Genomic DNA, 16,852 nt, shown 5'->3' on the forward strand with positions numbered 1-16,852 from the left:
ACCACAGATGTGGTGATGCTGGAGGGGAGAGAAATTAAATTATTTATTTTAAATCATTCCATGCTGCCAGGGTTGTATTTGCCACTAGGCACGGGAGGAGAAGTGCCTAGGTTGTTGCCTGGTGGTGTGTGGATTTTTTTTATTTCACTCTTTTCAAACAGTGTCCCCCTTAAACTACTGCTGGACTTTGGACACTAGGGGTTAAGAGGATGCATGGTGGTCTATACACTACTAGGGAGCATTGAGCAGGCAGCTGCATTTCCAGAGCACGTCCGGCTACACACAGTAACATTGAGTCACACAGCCATCTCTGAGGAAGGAGGGATGGAGGAAGCTATCAGTAAGGCCTCATGCACACGACCGTTTTTTTTTCCGCAAAAACGGGGTCCGTAGGTCCGTGATCCGTGTCCGTTTTTTCATCCGTGGGTCTTCCTCTATTTTTGGAGGATCCACGGACATGAAGGAAAAAGTCGTTTTGGTGTCCGCCTGGCCGTGCGGAGCCAAACGGATCCGTCCTGACTTACAATGCAAGTCAATGGGGAAGGATCCGTTTGACGTTGACACAATATGGTGCAATTGCAAACGGATGCGTCCCCCATTGACTTTCAATGTAATGCTATATTTTAACTTGAAGCGTCCCCATCACCATGGGAACGCCTCTATGTTAGAATATACCATCGGATTTGAGTTAGAAAACTCATATCCGACAGTATATTCTAACACAGAGGCGTTCCCATAGTGATGCTTCAAGTTAGAATATACTACAAACTGTGTACATGAATGCTGCCTGGCAGCACCCGATCTCTTACAGGGGGCTGTGATCCGCACAATTAACCCCTCAGGTGCCGCACCTGAGTGGCTAATTGTGCGTATCATAGCCCCCTGTAAGAGATCAGGTGCTGCCAGGCAGGAGGGGGCACACCCTCCTCCCTCCCCAGTTTTAAATTCATTGGTGGCCAGTGCGGCCCCCCCTCCCTCCCCTGTATTACTGTACATTCATTGGTGGCCAGTGCGGCCCCCCCTTCCTTCCCAGTATTACTGTACATTCATTGGTGGCCAGTGCGGCCCCCCCTTCCTTCCATGTATTACTGTACATTCATTGGTGGCCAGTGGGCCCCCCCTCCCTCCCCCTCCTAATTAAAATCCCCCCCCCCCCCATCATTGGTGGAGGCAGAGAGTTTCGATCGGAGTCCCAGTTTAATCGCTGGGACTCTATCGGTAACCATGGCAACCAGGACGCTACTTAGCAATTTTAGAAGCATTATACTTACCTTCGCTGTCTGTGACCGGCCGGGCACTCCTCCTACTGGTAAGTGATAGGTCTGTGCGGCGCATTGCTTATAGCACAGACCTGTCACTTACCAGGACTAAGTGACCATGGCAACCAGGACTGCAGCGATTAAACTGGGACTCCGATCGGAACTCTCCGCTGCCACCAATGATGGGGGGGGATTTAATTAGGAGGGGGGGAGGGGGGCCGCACTGGCCACCAATGAATGTACAGTAATACAGGGGAGGGAGGGGGGGCCCACTGGCCACCAATGAATGTACAGTAATACAGGGGAGGGAGGGGGGGCCCACTGGCCACCAATGAATGTACAGTAATACAGGGGAAGGAAGGGGGGGCCCACTGGCCACCAATGAATGTACAGTAATACAGGGGAGGGAGGGGGGCCCACTGGCCACCAATGAATTTAAAACTGGGGAGGGAGGGGGGTGTGCCCCCTCCTGCCTGGCAGCACCTGATCTCTTTGAGGGGGCTATGATACGCACAATTAACCCCTCAGGTGTGGCACAGTTCGTAGTATATTCTAACTTGAAGCGTCCCCATCACTATGGGAACGCCTCTGTGTTAGAATATACTGTCGGATCGAGTTTTCACGAAGTGAAAACTCAGCCCTGAAAAAGCTTTTATGCAGACGGATCTGCGATCCGTCTGTGTGAAAGTAGCCTACGACCACGGATCACGGACGCGGATGCCAATCTTGTGTGCATCCGTGTTTTTTCACGGACCCAACTCAGAAAATGCACCGTTGTTCATCCACGGCCATGATCAGTGTTTCCTGTCCTATTTTTTTGACGGACAACGGTTCACGGACCCATTCAAGTCAATGGCTACTTTCACACAGATGGATCGCAGATCCGTCTGCATAAAAGCTTTTTCAGAGCTGAGTTTTCACTTTGTGCGGCACCTGAGGGGTTAATTGTGCAGATCACAGCCCCCAGGCAGATCGGGTGCTGCCAGGCAGCAGGGGGCAGTCATGTACACAGTTCGTAGTATATTCTAACTTGAAGCGTCCCCATCACTATGGGAACACCTCTGTGTTAGAATATACTGTCGGATATGAGTTTTCACGATCTAACTCAAATCCGATGGTATATTCTAACATAGAGGCGTTCCCATGGTGATGGGGACGCTTCAAGTTAAAATATACCATCGGATTGGAGAAAACTCTGATCCGATGGTATAAAAGGGACTCCAGACTTTACATTGAAAGTCAATGGGGACGGATCCGTTTGAAATGGCACCATATTGTGTCAACGTCAAACGGATCCGTCCCCATTGACTTGCATTGTAATTCAGGACGGATCCGTTTGGCTCCGCACGGCCAGGCGGACACCAAAACGACTTTTTTTTTCATGTCCGTGGATCCTCCAAAAATCAAGGAAGACCCACGGACGAAAAAACGGTCACGGATCACGGGAAAACGGAACCCCGTTTTGCGGACCGCAAAAAAATACGGTCGTGTGCATGAGGCCTTACAGTCAGTAATTGTAAGGTGAAATTATTAAGTCACAGTATTATGGTATTCTCCAGTGGAGGTGCGGTATAGTGGCGTTAGGCCTCCTGCACACAACCGTATGGCTTTTTCAGTGTTTTGCGGTGCGTTTTTCACGGATCCGTTGTTCTGTTTTTTGTTTCCGTTGTGTTTCTGTTCCGTTTTTCCGTTCCGTTTTTCCGTATGGCATATACAGTAATTACATAGATAAAATTGGGCTGGGCATAACATTTTCAATAGATGGTTCCGCCAAAAAAATGGAACGGAAACGGAAGACATACAGATGCATTTCCGTATGTGTTCCGTTTTTTTGCGGACCCATTGACTTGAATAGAGCCACGGAACATGATTTGCGGCCAATAATAGGACATGTTCTATTTTTAAGCGTAACGGAAATACGGAAACGGAATGCATACGGAGTACATTCCGTTTTTTTTTGCGGAACCATTGAAATGAATGGTACCATATACGGAACACAAAAAATGGCCAGTAAACGGGGGGAAAAAACGGTCGTGTGCAGGAGACCTTATTTTGATGGTTTTATTCAATGATTGTATGGTGGTTTTTAGTTACGGTGGTGTTATCAATACACTGTATGGTGATAATACTTAGCTATTGCATTTATTATTATTGGGGGTAAGGCTAATCTGTGTATACAGATTTCAGAATCTAGTATGGCATAGGGTGCACTACTGAACACTAGGACATAGCTAAATGGGATTTACAATTATCATTTATGCACAGATAATGATTATTTTTATGGTGTTAATTTTGAGAATTAATGAGACGTGATAATTTTATTTTTGATAATCTCTTCCATTAATATTAGCCATTTATCAGTATGATTGCTCAGAAATTAGGAAATCATGATAACTGGCTTTTAATGGCGCCTTATGGCCTGGTGCACATCTGCGTTGTGATCGGAGTCACTGTATCCAGTGTACATGCAGACTTTCAGCCACACAAAAAACGCTTTATGCAACTTTTTTTTGTCTGACTGAAAGTCGGCATACTGTATATGCCGGAAAGCGGCCAGATCCAATTGCAGTGAGTGGGGTTCTGGCGGTGCAAGGTGGTAGCTGCTGGTAACCCATCCTATTTAACTTTTTAGCTGGGGAAGTATAAACTGTAAAAGCAACATAAACAGCATGTGTAAATACAGTCTTACCTTGGGAGGGGGGACACTTGTTTTATGTTTGGCCTGTAAGTTTATCAGCTGAGGCAAAATCTGCAACTCCCAGCATGGTTTCTCAGTGGCAGGCTCTCAGGGCTTTCTGGAAGATTAAATTTTATTGTAATGTCACAGTTTTGCAACTTTTTCAATGCACTGTAGTGGAGATTAAATTTAATACGTCAAATATTTTCAGTTTTTTATTCTTTTCTTATAGAATAATAATTTTGAGTTGCCACTTCCAGAAGAGGATGCAAACCCAAAAGGATCTGCACTGCTGTCTCACTCTAATGCCATTAGGACATACCTGTCTTTGCTATCACAGAGCCGGAAAGACTCCACATTGGAAGCTTGTGCTGGAGCACTACAGAATCTTACTGCTAGCAAAGGACCGGTGAGTATCCAAAACCTTGAAAGAATATAAACATTTTTTTCATAACTGTTTAAAAATATATATAAATTGGTAACTTTTTTTGTTGCCTCAGAAATACTTTTCATAACCTCTAGAATGACAGAATAGATGCTTCACTCTAACATTTTATGTGTTTCTTTTGTTGCAGTATACTTTGTTAGCATATTAGAAACTCACATCTAGTTGGACAACTTTTGCTTCCACTTAGGCTGGGTTCAGACCTGAGCGTATTTGATATGCGCGTTTAACGCGCGTTTTTGTCGCGCGTTTTTATGCACGTTTTTTGCAATAGTAAACGCGCGTTTGACGCGCGTTTGTGTGATTGACTGCAGTGTCCTATAGCCACAAACGCGCGTCAAAACTCCCCAAAGAAGCTCAAGAACTTGTTTGAGCGTAGGGCGTTTTTCAGCGCGTTCAAACGCGCTGTAAAACGCTCAAGTGAGAACCAGGGCCATAGGGAAGCATTGGTTTTCATGTGTTGAGCGTTTTACAGCGCGTTTGAACGCGCTGTAAAACGCTCAAGTGTGAACCCAGCCTAAGGCCTCTTTCACACGAGCATGACTGATTAGGTCCGGATGTGTTCAGTGAAACTCGCACCATTTTGCAAGAAAGTTCAGTCAGTTTTGTCTGCAATTGCGTTCAGTTGTTCAGTTTTTTCCGGGCAGGTGCAATGCGTTTTGATGCGTTTTTCACACACGTGATAAAAAAACTGAAGGTTTACAAACAACATCTCCTAGCAACCTTCAGTGAAAAACGCATTGCTTCCGGATGCAATGCGTTTTTCACTGGAGCCCGATTCACTTCTATGGGGCCAGGGCTGCATGAAAAACACGGAATATAGAACATGCTGCGTTTTTCACGCAACGCAGAACTGATGCATGAAAAAACTGCTCATGTACACAGACGCATTGAAATTAATGGGGCAGGATTCAGTGCGGGTGCTATGCGTTCAAGTCATGCATTGCACCTGCGCGGAAAACTTGCTTGTGTGAAAGGGGCCTTAGTGTTCCCTCCAGTAGCTAGTGCATTGGGGAAGTTTGGGACCTGACTGTGGTTTCTTTTATATTAGGCAATCCAAATGTTGTTACATAGTACCAAATAATTATTTAGAATGAGTTTAGTCAATTTCTTAGATTTTGTTTTGGGTCCAATTCGCACAAATTAGATCCAGGCCAGAATAAATTCATGTAGGACAATCTGTGGTCTCCTAGGACAGTATCCAATGCTTTTCAAATGTATTTTCATGCCAAGTCAGCATTAGTAATGACAGAGTGACAGCAACATATATCCCTATGGGCAAACAGATAGTAGTGAGTGGTAACAAACAGTGTGTTTAAAAATATACTGCACTGATGGATTTAAAAAAAAAAAATGTAAGTCTATAAAGCATCTTTTTTTTCATGGTAGATGCCATCTTCTCTGCCATCTGACCGTTAAAATGGTGGCTTCCATTTTGAGAGATTTGTCTGAAACTAATTGGAAATGTCACTAGAATTTGAATTTTTAGGGAAATTCATAACACATTTGATTTTGTTTAGAATCGGTTAACTCATCTCTATTAGCTAGTATAGTCAATAGATTTATGGTAACATCCCAGGGATGTAGGGCAGAGAAGGAATTAATGTCTGTATTCCTGGTGATCTAGAACAGTGATGGGGTCAGTATCCCTGGGCTAGACCGCAAACTTCAGAGATGTCTCTGTAGCAGTAATGCTGAGACCAGAATAGACATCTCCTCTTCTCTCACAAACTGCTCTCCATGGTTCCTACACTGACAGACCCCTTCACATGGTCCCCAAGCTTTGTTTAACCCTTAGGAAACTGGGACAGAAATACCAGCGCCGTACAGCTACGGCACTTTGATGCAGCGGAGCTGCGCCTGCCCGATCAGCTGCGCCTGCCCGATCAGCGCTGACTGCGGCACGTGCGGTATCCTGCCGGTTGCGTGGTGGCCATCGGGTCCCCGGGCTGCTGTGACTTCCTTAGACATCGTGGCTGCCTTCCGTGTGAGCCTGTGAGATCCAGCCCCTTGGATCTCACAGCCAGGAAGCTGTAGGTGTATTGCACAACCAATGCATTACAATACAGAAATATTATAATGCATTGTAAAGGGGATCAGACCCCCAAAAGTTAAAGTCCCAGAGTGGGACAAAAAAATGTTAAAAAAGAAGTTAAAAAAATAGTTTTCCAAAAAAAATAAAGTTTGAAGTAAAAAAAAAAGCATCCTTTTCCCAAAATAAAGTCAATTTTTTTCAAACAATAGGGAAAAAAAGAAAAGTAGACATATTGGGTATTGCCGCGTCCATATCGGCCGGCTCTATAAAAAGATCACATGAACCACCCCGTCAGGTGAACGCCGTAAAAATAAAAACCGTGTCAAAAAAGCCATTTTCTGGTCACCTTGCCTCACAAAAAGTGTAATATCAAGCAATCAAAAAGGCGTATTTAGCCCAATGGTACCAATTAAACCGTCATCTCATTCCGCAAAAAATGAGCCCCTATCTAAGACAATCATCCAAAAAATGAAAAAAAAATAGGGCTCTCAGAAAATGACAACACAAAAACAAGATTTTATTCTGTTAAACAATACTTTCACTGTGTAAAACTTAACAAAAATTAAAATGATAGACATATTAGGTATCACCGTGTCCGTGACAACCTGCTCTATAAAAATATCACATTATATGCCCCCTTAGGTGAATGCTGTAAAAAAATAAGATGCCAAAACATCCATTTTTTTCACCTTACCTGACAAAAAGTTTAATACCAAGCGATCAAAAAGTCTTATGTACCCCAAAATGGTACAAATCAAACCATCACCTCATCCTGCAAAAAATGAGTTGCCACATAAGACAATCATTTAAAAATAATAAGCAATGGCATCCGTAAACCAATCCTTCAAAATCTGCACTGCAAAAGCCATATTTTCACTCCTTCCATTCTAAATCCTGCCATGTGCCCCCACAGCAGTTTACCACCACATATGGGGTGTTGCTGTATTCAGGAGAAAATTGGTAACAAATTATGGGGTGCTTTTTCTCCTGTTGCCCCTTGTGAAAATGAAAAATTTGGGGCTAAAGCAACACTTTATTGGAAGAAACAAAGCTTTTCATTTTCACAGCCAAGTGTTTCCAACTTCCGTAAAACGCTTAGGGAGTCAAAGTGTTCACTACCCCCCCTTTCATCTATTCTTTCAAGGGTGTAGTTTCCAAAATGGGGTCACTTTTTGAGGGTTTCCACTGTAGGCGTACGTCAGGGTCTCTTCAAATACAGAATGGTGCCTAAAAAACATTTTAGCAAAATCTCATTTCCTTCTGACCACTGCCATGTGCCCATAGAGCACTTTACCACCACATATGTATTTCTGTAAACTGCAGATTCCGAGTAATGTATATTGAGGTTTATTTTGCTGTTAACCCTTGCTGTGTTGAAAGAAGTAATTGATTAACATTAACAAATCTACCAAAAAATAAAATTTTTACATTTCACCTCCATTTCCCTTTAATTCTTGTGGAACACCTCAAGGGTTAACAAAGTTTGTAACATCAGTTTTGAATAATTTGAGGGGTGTAGTTTCTAAAATGGGCTCATTTATGGGTGGTTTCCATTATGTAAGCCCCTCAAAATCACTTTATAACTGAATTGGTGCTTGGAAAAATGGTTTTGGAAATGATGTTGAAAATTTGAAAAATAGCTTCTAAACTTCTAAGCCTTTTAATGTCCTAAAAAAATAAAATGACATTTACAAAATGATGCAAACATAAAGCAGACATATTGGAAATGTTTATTGATAACTATTTTATGAGGTATTACTATCTGTCTTAAAATTAGAGAAATTCAAATTTAGAAAATTTTAAAAGTTTTTGGTAAATTTTGGATTATTTTATAAATAAAGGGGAAATATATCAACTCAACTAAAATTGACCACTGTCATGAAGTACAATGTGTCACAAGAAAACAGTCTCAGAATGTCTTGGATAAGTAAAAGCATTCCAAAGTTATTACTACATAAAGTGACACATGTCAGATTTGCAAAAATCGGCCTGGGATTTAAGGAGAACAGTGGCTCAGTACTGAAAGGGTTAAGGGAAGGGGCATCTGTAAGTAAATCGTAGTGTGTTAAAGTAATTATGTCTATTAGGCTACTTTCACACTTGCGTTCGGAGCGGATCCGTCTGGTTTCTGTACAGACGGATCCGCTCCTATAATGCAAACGCTTGCATCCGTTCAGAACGGATCCATCTGCATAACAGTTTTTTTCAGATCTGATTTTTCACTTCGTGAAAACACAGATCCGACAGTATATTCTAACACAGAGGCGTTCCCATGGTGATGGGGACGCTTCAAGTTAGAATATACTAAAATAACTGTGTACATGACTGCCCCCTGCTGCCTGGCAGGTGCTGCCAGGCAGTAGGGGGCAGACCTCCCCCCCCCCCGTATTTAACTCATTGGTGGCCAGTGCGGCCCCCCTCCCTCCCCTGTATTTAACTTATTGGTGGCCAGTGCCGCCGGCCCCCCTCCCTCCCCTATATTTAACTCATTGGTGGCCAGTGTGGCCGGCCCCCCCTCCCCCCCCCCTTAATTAAAATGACCGACCCCCCCCCCCCCCATCATTGGTGGCAGCGGAGAGTTCCGATCGGAGTCCCAGTTTAATCGCTGGGACTCCGATCGGTAACCATGGCAACCAGGACGCTACTGCATTCCTGGCTGCCATGGTTACTTAGCAATTTTAGAAGCATTATACTTACCTGCGATGTCTGTGACTGGCCGGGCGCTCCTCCTACTGGTAAGTGACAGGTCTGTGCTATAAGCAATGCGCCGCACAGACCTTTCACTTACCAGTATGAGAAGCACCAGGCCGGTCACAGACATCGCAGGTAAGTATAATGCTTCTAAAATTGCTAAGTAACCATGGCAGCCAGGAATGCAGTAGCGTCCTGGTTGCCATGGTTACCGATCGGAGTCCCAGCGATTAAACTAGGACTCCGATCGGAACTCTCAGCTGCCACCAATGATGGGGGGTCGGTCATTTTAATTAGGGGGGGGGGGGTCGGCCACACTGGCCACCAAGGAGTTAAATACAGGGGAGGGAGGGGGGGCCGCACTGGCCACCAATGAGTTAAATACAGGGGAGGGAGGGGGTCTGCCCCCTGCTGCCTGGCAGCACCTGCCAGGCAGCAGGGGGCAGTCATGTACAGTTTTTTTTTTTGTATATTCTAACTTGAACTCATTGTGAAACTGCTTAAGCCTGGCATAGCATAGCCAAGATGTCCAGCCCTGTCAATCAAGTGGCAGGGGGAGATTCCTTTGCTATAGGGACACCCAGTCGCAAGTGCAGAGTTCTGCTTGATAAATCAAATCCATTCATATCAATCAATTCGTTCATCTCTATCAGCTAATCAATGTGGATTTGGCAGTTCTTTTTCCTTCTTAGGCCCCTTTCACATGGGTTAAATACACAATGAGTATAGGCCCCTTTCCTAGTATAGGCCCCTTTCACAATGATTCAAATACAGGAGAGGGGGGGTCTGCCCCCCGCTGCCTGGCAGCACCTGCCAGGCAGCAAGGGGCAGTTATTACACCGTTCTTTTAGTATATTCTAACTTGAAGCGTCCCCATCGCCATGGGAACGCCTCTGTGTTAGAATATACTGTCGGATCGGAGTTTCACGATCTAACTCAAATCCAATGGTATATTCTAGCATAGAGGCGTTCCCATGGTGATGGGGACGCTTCAAGTTAAAATATACCATCGGATTGGAGAAAACTCCGATCTGATGGTATATTAATAGGGACTCCTGACTTTACATTGAAAGTCAGTGGGGGACGGATCCGTTGGCAATTGCACCATATTGTATCACCGTCAAACTGATCCATCCCCATTGACTTGCATTGTGAGTCTGGACGGATCCGTTTGGCTCCGCACACGCCAGGCGGACACGAAAACGCTGCAAGCTGCGTTCGGGTGTCTGCCTGCTGAGCGGAACGGAGGCCAAACGGTGCCAAACTGATGCATTCTGAGCGGATCCGCATCCACTCAGAATGCATTGGGGCTGTACGGATCCGTGAGAGCCTTCAAATGGAACCCCGAACGCAAGTGTGAAAGTAGCCTAAATGTATATGACTGCACAACCCCCTTAAACTATGTTCCAGTGTTTCACAACTTTTATTTTACTGAATGTATAAACTGTCCAATAGTGCTGCTGTGCCCCTCTTACAGGGTAACATGATATGACTGCATCATGAGGCAAATGTTATTAGGCAGTTATACAGCCTGATGTTTGTGGTGCATTGTCCTGTAAAAGTATTTATCTTATCTTGGATACTATATGTGGTAGTATGTGCAGGTTTGGAAACTGTACACCCTTAAACCTCTTTCACACTACCGTATGGCTATTTCAGTGTTTTGCGGTCCGTTTTTCACGGATCCGTTGTTCCATTTTTTTTGTTTCCGTTGTGTTTCTGTTCCGTTTTTCCGTATGGCATATACAGTATACAGTAATTACATCGAAAGAATTGGGCTGGGCATAACCTTTTCAATAGATGGTTCAGAAAAAACGGATGCATTTCCGTATGTGTTCCGTTTTTTTTGCGGACCCATTGACTTGAATGGAGCCACGGAACGTGATTTGCGGCCAAATATAGGACATGTTCTATCTTTGAACGGAAATACGGAAATGGAATGCATACGGAACACATTCCGTTTTTTTGCGGAACCATCGAAATGAATGCTTCCGTATACGGAACGCAAAAAAATGGCCCACAAAACGGAAAAGAAATACGGTAGTCTGAAAGAGGCCTTACACCGCTGACATGATGTATGGATTCCACGTGCAGCAGGCATGGGGGGAGCACTGTACTGGCAGGGGTACACATCAATGCTACTGCCTGTGTAAGCTCTGCTTAAGCCTGGCATAGCATAGCCAAGATGTCCAGCCCTGTCAATCAAGTGGCAGGGGGGAGATTCTTTTGCTATAGGGACACCCCGTAGCAAGTGCAGAGTTCTGCTTGATGAATCGAATCCATTCATATCAATCAATTCGTTCATCTCTATCAGCTAATCAATGTGGGTTTGGCTGTTCTTTTTCCATCTTAGGCCCCTTTCACATGGGCGAGTTTTCCGCGCGGGTGCAATGTGTGAGTTGAACGCATTGCACCCGCACTGAATCCTGACCCATTCATTTCTATGGGGCTGTGCACATGAGCAGTGATTTTCACACATCACTTGTGCGTTGTGTGAAAATCGCAGCATGCTCTATATTGTGCGTTTTTCACGTAACGCAGGCCCCGTAGAAGTGAATGGGGCTGCGTGAAAATCGCAAACATGTGCGAATGCGGTGCGATTTTCACGCACTGTTGCTAGGAGACTATCGGGATAGGGACCCGATCTTTATTATTTTCCCTTATAACATGATTTTTTTTTTTAACCCCTCCAGCCCTATTGTACTATGCATTCTGTATTCAGAATGTATTATTTCCCCTTATAACATGGTTATAAGGGAAAATAATTGCAATCTACAAACATGCAGATTTTTCTCACGCGTGTGCAAAACGCATTACAATGTTTTGCACTCGCACGGAAAAATCGTGCATGTTCCTGCAATGCACCCGCATCTTTTTCCGCAATGCCCATGTGAAACCAGCCTTAGAGTTTGTATTGTCTTTTCTTTTTAAATGGGTTTCCTGCCACACTCCAAAAATATACTGATTGATTGGCTTATATACAAGTGGCTATAGTTTGTTTATATCTTAGGCTACTTTCACAGTAGCGTTTTGGCTTTCCGTTTGTGAGATCCGTCATGGGCTCTCAGAAGCGGTCCAAAACGGATCAGTTTTGCCCTAATACATTCTGAATGAAAAAGGATCTGCTCAGAATGCATCAGTTTGCCTCCATTCAGTCACCATTCTGCTCTGGGTGCGGACACCAAACGCTGCCTGTAGCATTTTTCTGTCCGCGATGTGGTGCGGAGCAAGACGGATCCGTCCTGGCACACAATGTAAGTCAATGGGGATAGATCCACTTTCTCTGACACAATAGAAAACGGATCTGTCTCCCATTGACTTTCAATGGTGTTCATGACGGATTATGTCTGCTATAGAAGACATAATACAACCGGATCCGTTCATGACAGATGCATGCGGTTGTATTATTGTAACGGAAGCGTTTTTGCAAATCCATGACGGATCCACAAAAAAACGCTAATGTGAAAATAGCCTTACACAGGGATATTATATTGTTAATTGCACTGTGGGCAGGGATTATTGTCAGTGATGGCAATCTTTATACTGCGCTTTAAATTATATTGGTGTTTGTTATACAAGGGACATCACATAATAAATAATCTTAATAGTAAAATAAAAAGCATTCATTTGACTATTTTCACTAGAGATGAGCAAATTTCATGTTTTGAAATTCGTTTACGCTTCATTTACTGGTAAAAGGTGAATTGCGTTATGGATTCCGTTACCACAGATCATAACGCAATTCTATGACGGAATGTATAACGGAATACCTTTAGAGGGGTGTCCTCTCCTGCATAACGCAAACGGGACGGATCTGTTTTGCAGCCCATAGACTTTTATTATGACAGAATAAATAACGGAATGCATTCCGTCACAGAATTGCGTTATGGTCCGTGGTAACTGAATCCATAACGCAATTCACCTTTTACCAGTAAACGAAGCGTGAGCGAATTTCATTACCTGAAATTCGCTCATCTCTAATTTTCACCACTGCAGGGGAAACTAATATTATACAGAACCTAGTCACGTGAATTTGTGACCATTTACGGAATGGTTGCCTCAAGTTCGCCTGTACAGTGTTCATTTTAGGACATGGTCAGATATCATAGTTAAGTATCAGAATAATGCCAGTGTGACACCTGACCCTGACGCCAGAGTAGGTTGTGGCTCATAAAGCAAGAAGTCATGGAGGAAACCTACCTCTATAATGTCCACATGCCCTCTAAGTTCCTGTGGTGGGACAACCTCCTTGGCACATTTTGAAAGGAATTTTTGAAACTTTTCAGCATCTAGAGGATTATAGTAGTAATATGTGTTTCCTTTTTAGATGTCTAGTGGAATGAGTCAAATCATTGGTTTGAAAGAGAATGGACTTCCCCAAATTTCACGTTTGCTTCAATCTGGAAATTCTGATGTGGTAAAAACAGGAACTTCACTTCTTAGCAATATGTCTCGTCACCCATCTCTTCACAAGAGCATGGGTAGGATTTAATGTTCTTTTTTTTCTTTGATTTTATTAACTTTATAATTTACAATTTATTTATTAAACTTTTATTCTTTTTATTTATTTTTTGGTTAATTGCAGGTACGCAGGTGCTTCCGGACATTTCTCGACTTTTGTCACAAAGTTCAGGAAATACAACAAACTCAGAAGATATTCTCTCTTCTGCATGTTATACAATGCGAAATCTTATAATGGCCCAGCCACAACTGGCAAAGCAAAGCCTTTCTGGCAACTTGCTAGGAAATTTGGTGAACATGTGCAAAAATGGGTAAATGTTCTTTTTATACCTTAGGTTTTATGGAAGGTTTCCATGTATTTTTTCATTAAATAGTTAATACTGTCTTTGATATACAGTTGACAGCACTGCAATGTATGTTCAGACAAGTGTTTTTTCTTTATGGGGTTCAGTCTGTGGTATAAACTCACATGTTTTTCTGTGGGTTGATATGGTTATTTTAATATAAAATGTGTTTTTTTTTTTTGTTTTACTACATTTGCATTATAAAATCACTGGTCTATTAAAAATCATTTGTATTTTGTGTCACCATATTCTAAGAACAAAGTTGAAAGAAGTTCAACGAAGGGTACTTTCACACTAGCGGCAGGTCGGAACTGTCTGCTGGATCTGCCGATCTGGATGTAACTGAAAGCATTTGTGAGATGAATCCGGATGCAAATGTATTGCAAGAATGCATACATCTCTCCGCTTGTCATGTGGATAGACGGATCCATCTTGTATTTTTTTTCAGTTTTCCGTCATTCAGGTGTTTCTTAATGCCGGATCCGGCAGTAATAAATGTGAATATAAATTAATGACGGCAACTGATCAGGCATGCTGTGGTTTTATCTTTTGCCTGATCAGTCAAAAATGCTCCATTCACACATCTGCAATTCCGTTCCGCAAATAGGAATTGCAGACCCATTCATTTCTATGGGGCTGCACGATGTGCGGCCCCGATCCGGAAATGCGGACCCGCACTTCCGGGTCTGCATTTCCGTTCCTGAAAGAAATAGAACATGCCCTATTTTTGTCCACAATTGCGGACAAGAATAGGCATATTCTATTAGTGCCAGCGATGTGCGGTCCGCAAAATGCGGAACGCACATTGCCGGTGTCTGTATTTTGCGGATCCGTGGATACGCAAAACACACACTGATGTGTGAATGGACCCAAAGGCCTCCTGCACACGACCGTTTTTTCCCCCGTTTACTGGCCGTTTTTTGCGTTCCGTATCCGGTACCATTCATTTTAATGGTTCCGCAAAAAAAACGGAATGTACTCCGTATGCATTCCGTTTTTCCGTTCTGTTTAAAGATAGAACATGTCCTATTATTGCCCGCAAATCACGTTCCGTGGCTCCATTCAAGTCAATGGGTCCGCAAAAAAACGGAACACATACGGAAATGCATCCGTATGTCTTCCGTTTCCGTTCCATTTTTTGCGGAACATAAAAACATAACCGGAAACAAAAAACGGAACAACGGATCCGTGAAAAACGGACCACAAAACACTGAAAAAGTCATACAGTTGTGTGCAGGAGGCCAAAGACTGAGGCCTCTTTCACGCGACCGTATGGCTTTTTCAGTGTTTGGTGGGCCGTTTTTTACGGATCCGTTGTTCCGTTTTTTGTTTCCGTTGTGTTTCCTTTTCGGTTACGTTTTTACGTTCCGTTTTTCCGTATGGCATATACAGTAATTACATAGAAAAAATTGCGCTGGGCATAACATTTTCAATAGATGGTTCCGCAAAAATGGAACGTATACGGAAGACATACGGATGCATTTCCGTATGTGTTCCATTTTTTTGCGGACCCATTGACTTGAATGGAGCCATGGAACGTGATTTGCGGGCAATAATAGGACATGTTCAATCTTTCAAGGGAACGGAAAAACTGAAATACGGAAACAGTGCATACGGAGTACATTCCGTTTTTTTGGCGGAACCATTGAAATGAATAGTTCTGTATACGGAACGCAAAAAACGGCCCATAAACAGAAAAAAAAAAACGGTCGTGTGAAAGAAGCCTGACCTGAAGACCTTCTGATGCATCCTGAACGGATTGCTCGCCATTCAGAATGCATGGGGATAAAACTGATCAGTTCTTTTCCGGTATAGAGCCCCGAGGATGGAACTCTATGCTGGAAAAGAAAACGCAAGTGTGAAAGTACCCTAAGAAAGGGCTTGTTTTTTGCATGATAAGCTGTAGTTTTTATTCGTACCATTTTGGGATACATATGTATTCTTGATCACTCTTTATTACGTCTTTTGGGAGGTAACGTTGCCAAAATAATAGCAATTCTGTCAGTATTATTTTTTTAATGGTGTTCACTGTGCTATGTAAGTGATATGTTAATTTTATTCTATGGGTTGATACAATTATGATGTTACCAAATTATTTTTATTATGTTTTACTACTTTTCATCATAAAAACACTTTTCATTGCCATATTCTAGCACCAATAACATTTTTATTTTTTTCACTTAGGCAGCTGTGTGAAGACATTTTTTTTTTGCAGGATAGATTGTAGTTTTTACTGGCACCATATTGAGATAGATATGGCTTTTAATCACTTTTTTTTTATTCCATATTTTGTGAGGCAAGGTCCCCAAAAATAGCATTCTTTGTCATTTTTATGAGGTTCACCATTGGAGGTAAATAACATAATAACTTATTGATTTTCCTAGTCTACGACGTAAAGTCATAGTTTTATTAAAGACACTGAGGCGAGTATTGCTATCTCTTCCTTTACTGTCCACCAATAGCAGCAAAGAAAATTTACATACTGAACAATGTAACCATAGAAACCATAGTCCCTCCCCAGACAGCCCCTATAACAGGCAGCTCCTCCTCTGGGTCTTCCTCTTTCTTTGGACACCTGACACCATCACTGGAAACCAACTGAAACTTTCAACTAGAACCGGCAACTGGAAGCGAAACATCACAGCTCCAACCGAACCGCACAACCAAAGCCAACATGGCTAACACTCCTGAAGAAAAAACAGAAGGACGTAGATCCTAGAAGTCAGCGGCATTTCAACCTGAAAAGAAATAAAGAACATGGCAAGTGTAAATACCAGGCCGGAAAAAAATCAAGTCAGGCAGTCAATAAACGGCAATGAACCGCAAAACCGTCAATAAATAACAAAAACATCAGCAAAACCAAACCTCCTCCGAATAAATTAATAAGTAAAAGAGCGGGCCAAAACAGGGTGGGCAATGCTCGCCTTCGTGTCTTTAATA

At 42.9% G+C, this 16,852-nt stretch overlaps 1 protein-coding gene across 1 annotated transcript in view; it reads left to right on the forward strand.

Annotated features, from left to right (window-relative positions):
- The window catches only part of PKP1 (plakophilin 1), a 234,051-nt gene that overhangs the window by 193,909 nt on the left and 23,290 nt on the right, over nucleotides 1-16,852 (forward strand). Inside the window, 3 exon segments of the mRNA XM_040424148.1 lie at nucleotides 4,169-4,345; nucleotides 13,435-13,588; nucleotides 13,693-13,879. Coding sequence (XP_040280082.1) covers nucleotides 4,169-4,345; nucleotides 13,435-13,588; nucleotides 13,693-13,879 — 518 coding nt within the window.

This window comes from Bufo bufo, chromosome 3 (assembly GCF_905171765.1).
Source record: "Bufo bufo chromosome 3, aBufBuf1.1, whole genome shotgun sequence".
NCBI lineage: Eukaryota > Metazoa > Chordata > Amphibia > Anura > Bufonidae > Bufo > Bufo bufo.